Below are 8,583 nucleotides of genomic sequence, written 5' to 3' on the forward strand. Positions count from 1 at the left end.
CCAACCCACTCAATGGACTCCAAAGGTTGTCGGAGAAAACCCACTTAGGAGTTCATCTGGTAGATCTTATACACACAAGAAATTGCATGTCAAAACTCACAAGATCTCATCCTCTTACTGTGAGTTACAAGCTCTAGTCTAAAAACCTGGGAACTTCCACTTCAGCTGTAGCTCGTAGAGTGCTCAGAAACCCTTCTTGATGAGAAAGTAGGGTGCACATCCCCAGAACATAACCAAGAATTTTTCATCACTATTTCCCTGCTTTTTGCTTCCTTCAGAGGTACAAGAGGAATTATACTGTTTCTGGAGAGAGAGTCATTAGCAGAACAACTAGTAACCATGTTTTCTGCAGTTTTCTTCGGCAGCAACCTCAGAATTTGACAAAAAGTAATGATGTTCTCAAGACTCTATAATATTGCAGTTAGACAAGAAGTCAACTGTTTGAAGCTTTAACATTCAGCTGTTTCATTTTAGAGTTGCATAAGAGGAAGATCTAAAATGAAAATTTCAATATGCAATTTTTTCTTCTCCTGTTTGTACTGCGGTGTTTCACGTTTCTGATTACTTTGGAAAACTATGTCCCACTTGAGCAAGCCCATGCTTATCTATACACAAGGAAGAACTCACATACTGATGGGGAAAAAGGAATTTATATAGAGAAAAGAAGCATTACGTTCGCTTCCTGTGGTTTAAAGTTTTCAATAGCCTGTACATCACTCAGCAGAGCAGACAGTACTGTCCTACAAGCTTCCTTTAGGATGGGACTGTCCAGGAGTTACAAGGCTCCACTCAAGCCAGTCAGACTAAGCATTTAGCAGGAGGGCTGGCTCTGAACCCCAGGAGCCATCATGACGCCACTGCCCTCCTTTTGGAAGAGGGCAGCAATGTGCAGCACCCCGCAGGGCAGTGCCACCTCAGGCACCACGGCACACTCCTCTCCCCTGCCACCCGAACATGCCCTTCCCAACAACACGACCAAGGAGAAAGAGGAAGCTCTAGTCTGCAGGCACAGCATCCCACATCATGCTACCCAGGAAAATCTGCCTGAAGCCAGAATTATTTCTAATGATAAGTCTGGGGTTCTTGTAGGTTTGGGGCCTGTAGTCTTCTAAGACTTCCTGGAGGCTGAGGATGCACTTTCTGAATGTTTTTACTTTTTCTACAGGTACCTGCCATGGGTAAAGATCACCTTTAAAAAGGAACATGGATTTAATAAACTCAACTGAACAGAACAGTACATCAGAAGAACTATTCAAATGGGTGACATCAAAGATTCTCATTTCCATTACTCTATCTGTGCTTGCCCTAATGACAACGGCCATCAATTCTCTCGTGATGACTGCAATAATTGTGACAAGGAAGCTCCACCACCCCGCCAACTATTTAATCTGCTCTCTTGCAGTGACTGATTTCCTTGTGGCAGTCCTAGTGATGCCTTTCAGCATTGTATACATTGTAAAGGAAACCTGGATCATGGGGCAAGTGGTGTGCGACATTTGGCTGAGCGTGGACATTACGTGCTGCACATGTTCCATCTTGCACCTCTCTGCCATTGCTTTGGACCGATACAGAGCAATCACTGATGCTGTGGAATATGCACGGAAAAGGACACCTAAGCACGCTGGCATCATGATCGCAGTGGTATGGATCATATCCATTTTTATCTCCATGCCACCTTTGTTTTGGCGGCACCAGACAACCAGCCGGGACGACGAATGCATCATCAAACACGACCACATTGTTTTCACTATTTACTCTACATTCGGCGCCTTCTATATCCCTCTGGCCTTGATTCTGATCCTTTATTACAAGATATACAAGGCAGCAAAGACATTTCACAGAAGAAGCATCAGCCGGATCGTACGGGAGGAGGTAAATGGACAGGTCCTTTTGGACACAGGTGAAAGGAGCACCAAATCAGCTTCGATGCCCAGCACAGCGGAGAAGACATCAGATCCCCTGGTGGACTGCGATAAAGTCAACATCACTGTCCGAAGCCCCAGGTCTGAATCCAAGCACGAGAAGTCCTGGAAAAAACAGAGAATCTCTAGCACAAGGGAGCGAAAGGCAGCAACTACCCTGGGTCTAATCCTGGGGGCCTTTGTGATCTGCTGGCTCCCTTTTTTTGTAAAAGAAGTAGTTGTTAATACCTGTGAAAGATGTCACATCTCAGAAGACATGTCTAATTTCCTAGCATGGCTGGGATATATAAATTCCCTTATTAACCCTCTAATCTACACAATCTTTAATGAAGATTTCAAGAAAGCCTTCCAGAAGCTTGTGCGGTGTAGGCAGTATCTTTGAGAGCTTTTGTTCATATAAGGAGAACATACTCATTGTTTTTATATCCTGAATTTATATAACTGAGGTGGCATTTGTTGTATTTAAGGAAAAGCACCAAGACTTTGCATTTACATGATGACTTTTTGTATCAGTAGTATTGGGAGCATAAATTGCCCAAGTTTTAAAGAAATGGATCATCTGGGATCAGTTTTGCTCTGGAAAAAGAGGTAGCATATTGTGCCTCTGATTCAGTTGGGATTTGCACAGCTGCCTAGCTTGAAGCATAAGGTACTACCTTAAACATGAAGGAAATGCACACTTGAAGTAGACAAAGAAATGAAACTTAAAAAAAAATTACACCCTCAGTCGTCTATGAAGTTTTAAGTAAAGCAACACACAGGTTTTAAACCCTAATCACAAATAAGAAGATACCAAATACACCTTGGAATTGAGACATGATTTTTTTTAGTTTGGCACAGGCCTGCAGCAAAGAGCCAAGCAGAGGGTGGTAGCTTTAAACATGCCTAGCATCATCCTGTGTTGGTGAGCTGAGTGCAGCTGCAGCTTCTCACGAGGAGAAGGCCTACCCTGTGTCGTGTCCTCGCAGCATCCCAGCAGCAGGCAAGGCACTTCCCTGGGTTACCATTGTGATAGCAAGCCAGTGTTGTGAGCCCTCGGCCACTGTGCACCCGTGACAGAGGTGGGCGTAGCAACAAGGGAGACAGCCAGTGAGGGCACCTCCAGTGAGCTGGGTACACAGAGCCTGGTGCTCTGAGACACCGTTTCAGTAGGGACTGGGGAGGGTAAGCTCATAAAGGGCAGCTGGTCCTCCTTATGGAGATGTTAGAAGGGAGGGAAGCATGAGGCACTCCTTCCTTCATGTCCCCATGCCTCCCTTACCCGCCTGGCCAGGTGCAGCCCCTGTGACTTTCTCAGCACCAAGCACAGCCAAGCAGCTTGTGCCCAAGGCACTGCTGATGGCAGGTGGCTTAATGAGGCTTGGCTGAGACCACCTAACAAAGCACTTGGGCCGGCAGCTCCAGCTCAGCACGTCCAGCCCTCCATCCCTAGAAGCTTGATGTCTCCCAAGCCTTTTCTTGACTGCCTCAGGCACTAGGGTGGTGCGCCCTCTCTCCAAGCACGTGAGAAAGCAGAGGCCGCAGTGCTGGCAGCAGGGCTTTCTGGAAAGGCCATGCAACAGCTTCTTGGGTAAGAGCAGGGGGAGTGATCTTAATCTGCAGTGCACATGGGGGGTGGGGATCCTGTGGGATGCTCATGGGCTGGTATCTAAACCACTCCTTCCCCCAGAGCATCTAGTCCATGTCCCCAGTCCCAGCAGAGCTAAAATGACCTTGTAGGTACTCCAGCCAACTGGTTCAGTCAAAGATAACCACGATGAACAAGTCCCTTTGTGGGCTGCCTGGTAAGGCCGGAACAACAGCACCTTAGCCAACCTTGATTTACATGCTGTAGATGCCAAGCCACAGCGGTCATGAGTGCAACAGTCCCTTCCTCAAAACCAGCAGTGCAAGTCTGCCAACAGCTAACAGGGTACTAACAGGGCAGCGGGCATTTACCCCCAAGTGCAGATGAGTCACCAAGAGCCAGACCTAATCCTGGGGATGGGTTTTGCACTTTTCAGGACAAATAGATTTAGCAGGAATAAGGACTTGAGGCTCCTTACAGGAACTACAAACCCTGCTGTCTGCAGCAGCAGTCTCCTGCAAAGGCACTCCAGTTTGGCACGTGGGCCAGCAGATTAGGGACATCACAAGGAAGCTGAGACACCAGACCACTTACACACACCCTTAGTTTGGGAAAGGTATCACTTCTTTGCAGCTGTTCTTCCAAGAGTCTTTCAGCATTTTGCATTAGACAAGAAAACCCAGAAAGAAGCCATCACTGTTGTTTCTCTCTCCCCCTCTCCCTGCCCTGCATTACAAACTCTGGAGTTTTGTAATTTTTGTATTTTGCCCGCTAGCTACCAGCTGACACAACAGCTGTCAGAGGTGGTTCTTGCAAGATGACAAGGTTTGAGATATTGAACTAATTCGTTTCTGTCACTTGCAACTTAAGTGTATTCTGCTTTGACATCAAGGTCCAAACCAGACGCTGTTCAGAAGTACTATAAACGGTGCGTTTGCTGTACTGTTGGTTTTAACTCAGCCAGGAGTCTAATGGAAAGCTCATTTGTCATGCTGTAGCGCAGCAGTAGCACAGCTAAATTCTGAAGATACTGGGATGCGACAGAATGGAATTTGGCTCATGCTCAGTGGGAGCTAGCGCGCTTTACTACCATTGCAGTCAGAGCACAGCCCCTGCAGCCCCCGTGACCTCGGCAATGGCTGTGTTACGCTGAAAGAAAAAAACTGCTTTCAACGTCAGCTGTGTTCTACTGTCTCCAGAAAGAGCTGTGGAATTCGGCTTTCTAAAAGGATTAGCAGATTAGCAGAAGGCAGCAAAGAAAACCCCACTGAAACATTTAAAATTGAAGAGCTCTGTTTCCCACGTTTCCTGAGTACCAAGTCGTAACATTGGATATCTAGGGGCAGGGCTTCCTCTCCCCCTGCATCTCCCTTTTGTGACTGCTAGAGGGTAGAGTATACTGTTTATCCTCTTACACGTAGGAAGTTTGACAATATCTTGTGAAATCAAATTGGAAGAAAAAACAGGGGTTGCTTTGAGGAGAAAAGATACTTAAAATACTCATATTTAAACAATAATGGATGAAGCTCAAAGAATGGAACAATATGTAGATAAACAGAAAATAGCTGTCATTTATGCACTGTCAACAGTATTATACTCTGAATCTAATTAAGCTGCTAAACATTTCTCAAGATACAGTGTGGAAGATGCAACTACAAGAAATCTAAGCAAACGACTGGGGAGTTATCCTATTAAAAGCACTTGCGGCTTGTGGACCATCATTTCTTGGTGTCTGACTGCATCTCATCACTCGGTCTCTAGCAGAATCCACTGTGCCGAACACTTTATCACACATCCCCACACAGTACCGTTTCATCTCTAGCATTTATCCATGTATGTGATGTGTTAAGAAAAAGCTTGATTTCCTCTTTCAAAATGCATAACGGTTAGGATTTCTGTGGGATGCTGCTTTTCCTCCCCACTAAGTTACAGGGACATTCACTGGAGCTTAGCACTGGATTCAAGGGGCAAGAGGGAGCAAGATCTTATGCACTGGCGCTAAGATTTTTAGCAAGTAGCTCTGTGCCCTGTGACAGTTCAGTCTCGGCAAAGAGAGGAATTTATGCCTGGTTTCCTATCTCTATTTATCAGAAGACTGTGTGTGTGCATTGCAGGGAAAGGGTTTACATCCCCTCCAGGGTTGCAGAAAACTTCCTGGATTCCTACCCCAGCTGCAGCTGCCCTCCCCGTCGCTGTTTGCTGCCCACCCATCCGCCCATCCATTTAGATTTCTTCTAACACCCAGAGAACAGGATTTGGAGCAGCTGACCTGCTCCCACTTCAGCTTTCAGAGAGAGTGATGCCTGAAGCAGCTGTGAACACTATATCCAGTTCAGGTGGATGGTTTTTGCTAACAGCAAGCAGTTAAATACACCTCATTATCCTGTACTCATTTCTGCACCTTTCCTCCCTGCCAGATGCTTTATTGGTGTCCTTTCCTCTTGAGGATGGCACATCCCTACGAAGGGCTCAGGGATACAAATATACTTTTGTTTCAGCAGCGCAGTCACACTTGTTAACGCATGACTGTACCACCCAGAAACACCCACCTCATCCAAATGCGCTTTTGGCAGTCACTGTCTTCAGCTGGTGCCTAATTGTTCTTGGTGCTAGGGAGGTGCATGGAAATAACTATGTGCCAAATTATTTTCTCCAGTAGTTACAAACTCAGCACGTTATTTCTAGGCAAGTACACGCTACTATTTGGCCTTTGCATTTCAGCTTCCCTTGCAGAAAGGAAACAGAAACCACCTCTGTAGCCATCAGAAGGAAAGGCTTTGTGAACTCTACGCAGCAAAGAGTAAAGGCTGCGAGTAAAGCATGAGGAAACCCTGGCAGCAGGCCTGTAGCGATTAGGCATAAACCTAAGACTGTGTCTCATCTAGAAATGTGAGCTGTGCTGACCAGCACTCCAACACCCAGGCCAGCAGTAAACGGTGTCTGCTGGTGGCTCTCATAATCCTCCTCCAAAGAAGTGATGCTGCACTACAGGGACAGTACTACCAGTAGCAGAACTGCTAAAAATTACCAGCAAGATGTTGATATCTCCTCTGCTGCAAAATCAGGAAATGAATTAAACAGATAGGGGTTTTTTTCAGGATTTTTCATTTGTGTTTTGGGAAGCCTGAGTCAAATTTTCCTATTTTCACCCTCAACCAGGAAAGCTAAACCTGTAAAAGAAACAAGCATTTATTTGATCTAGTGTTTCTAGCCACCATTTAGTAACTGAACAAATGAAAGCCTTGATGAATCCAAGCTTGGCTAAGAAAAAAGCCTACAGAGAACAGAACAAACAGAAGTCAGCAGCATTGGTGTGAACCATCAAAGTCACCAACTGAATTCAAAACAGCCTTTCTGGTGTCAAATTCCTCACTCAGACAACAGTGATTGAAAGCAACCTTATATCCTCAGGAACTTCGTAAAGTATGAGTTTCCTAAATTCCAGTTGTTTGCTTCATGTTCAAATGAGTTACTTTTTAAGTAAGAAAATTACTTTTTAAGTAAGTCAAGGGAGGGGATTCTCCCGCTCTACTCTGCTCTTGTGAGACCCCACCTGGAGTGCTGTGTCCAGCTGTGGTGCCACCAACATCAGAAGGATATAGACTGGTTGGAGTGAGTCCAGAGAAGGCCACGAAGATGCTCAGAGGGCTGGAGCCCCTCTGCTAGGGGGACAGGCTGAGAGAGTTGGGCTGGTTCAGCCTGGAGAAGAGAAGGCTCCGGGGAGACCTTATAGCACCTTCCAGTGCCTGAAGGGGCCGACAAGGAAGCTGAGGGGGACTTTTTACAAGGGCCTGTAGTGACAGGACAACGGGTAATGGGTTTAAATTGAAAGTGGGGAGGTTTACATTAGATATCAGGAAGAAATCTTCATGGACAGGATGCTGGGGCACTGGAACAGGTTGCCCAGAGAAGCTGTGGATGCCCCATCCCTGGAAGTGTTCAAGGCCAGGCTGGATGAGGCTTTGAGCAACCTGGTCTAGTGGAAGGTTTCCCTGTCCATGGCAGGGGGGTTGGAACTAGATGATCTTTAAGGTCCCTTCCTACCCAAACGATTCTATGATTCTAAGAACTTAAGCATCTCAGGAAAATTTCAGAGGGAAGTATTTTCAGGCAAAGAAAAAGTAGTGTTTCATTAATCAAACCACATTAGTACAATTACATGCTAAAAATCTTGGTTGCGGCAGAATACAGTCAAAGAAGATGCTTCTTGAATGCTGTGCTTTTTATCCACAAGTAGCTCAAAACAATTGTACCCAACCTTTAAGGAATATATTTATTTAAACTGTAGTTTTGAAGGTATTCGTTGTTACATGCCAGATGGGCAGCACTAACAATATCAGGCTCCCTTTCCACTATAAAGCAAGACAGCTTCTATACATGCATGATACTTTCTCTCACTAAATTAAACCTTTTCCTGTTCTTCCCCTACCCTCATTGATTTGAAACTCAGAGCAGTATTTTACAGTTCGGGTTTAAAGACGAAAATCATGTTTAACGCCACAAAGAGCACTAACTGCTAAGATAATGCTAGAAGAGCGATTAATCTTCTCGCTTTCAGTTTAGATCATGACTGGTAGTAGACATTTAATGCAATAGCTAGCTCTCTGCTGGCAGCACTCCAAGACGCAAAAGCTGTGGCTAATTTGTATGACAGCAAGCGTCTGCTAAGCAACTTGCTTTTGGCTAAGCCTGGTTTGCCATATTTCACAGCACAAAGCTGCATAAAATAGTCCACAGCCATGAAATAAGAAATCAGTCAGTTTGCACTCCAGTCGTTTCTAGTCTGGCAGTCACTACAAGATAGCTGCTCCACAAACACATGCCATTAACCAGAAATCCAGCATCTGGGGTTCAACCAGATGTTAAGAGCCCCTTAATATGAGCTCCTGCAGCTTATTGTCTATGCTAACTGAGCTGGGGTCTTTCAGCCCTTCCGGTATGTTTAGCAAGACAGTGTTTCCTACCTCATCAGCTCTGTGCTGGTCAGTACAGGATCTGCATGCCCTGTCATCATGCAGTTCAGCTCCGAAGCTTGAGGACAGCAATTGGAATATAAGACAATAAAATTCAAGTTAAGGGTTTTCAGATTGTGGA

At 45.5% G+C, this 8,583-nt stretch overlaps 1 protein-coding gene across 1 annotated transcript; it reads left to right on the forward strand.

The window, feature by feature from the left end:
* The first annotated feature begins 1,203 nt into the window (after positions 1-1,203).
* HTR1F (5-hydroxytryptamine (serotonin) receptor 1F, G protein-coupled) lies at positions 1,204-2,304 on the forward strand. The gene has a single exon (XM_010147597.1). The coding sequence runs from the start codon at positions 1,204-1,206 to the stop codon at positions 2,302-2,304; it is 1,101 nt and encodes a 366-aa protein (XP_010145899.1).
* The last annotated feature ends 6,279 nt before the right edge of the window (positions 2,305-8,583 follow it).

This window comes from Eurypyga helias, unplaced genomic scaffold (genome assembly GCF_000690775.1).
Source record: "Eurypyga helias isolate BGI_N326 unplaced genomic scaffold, ASM69077v1 scaffold7422, whole genome shotgun sequence".
Taxonomy (NCBI): domain Eukaryota; kingdom Metazoa; phylum Chordata; class Aves; order Eurypygiformes; family Eurypygidae; genus Eurypyga; species Eurypyga helias.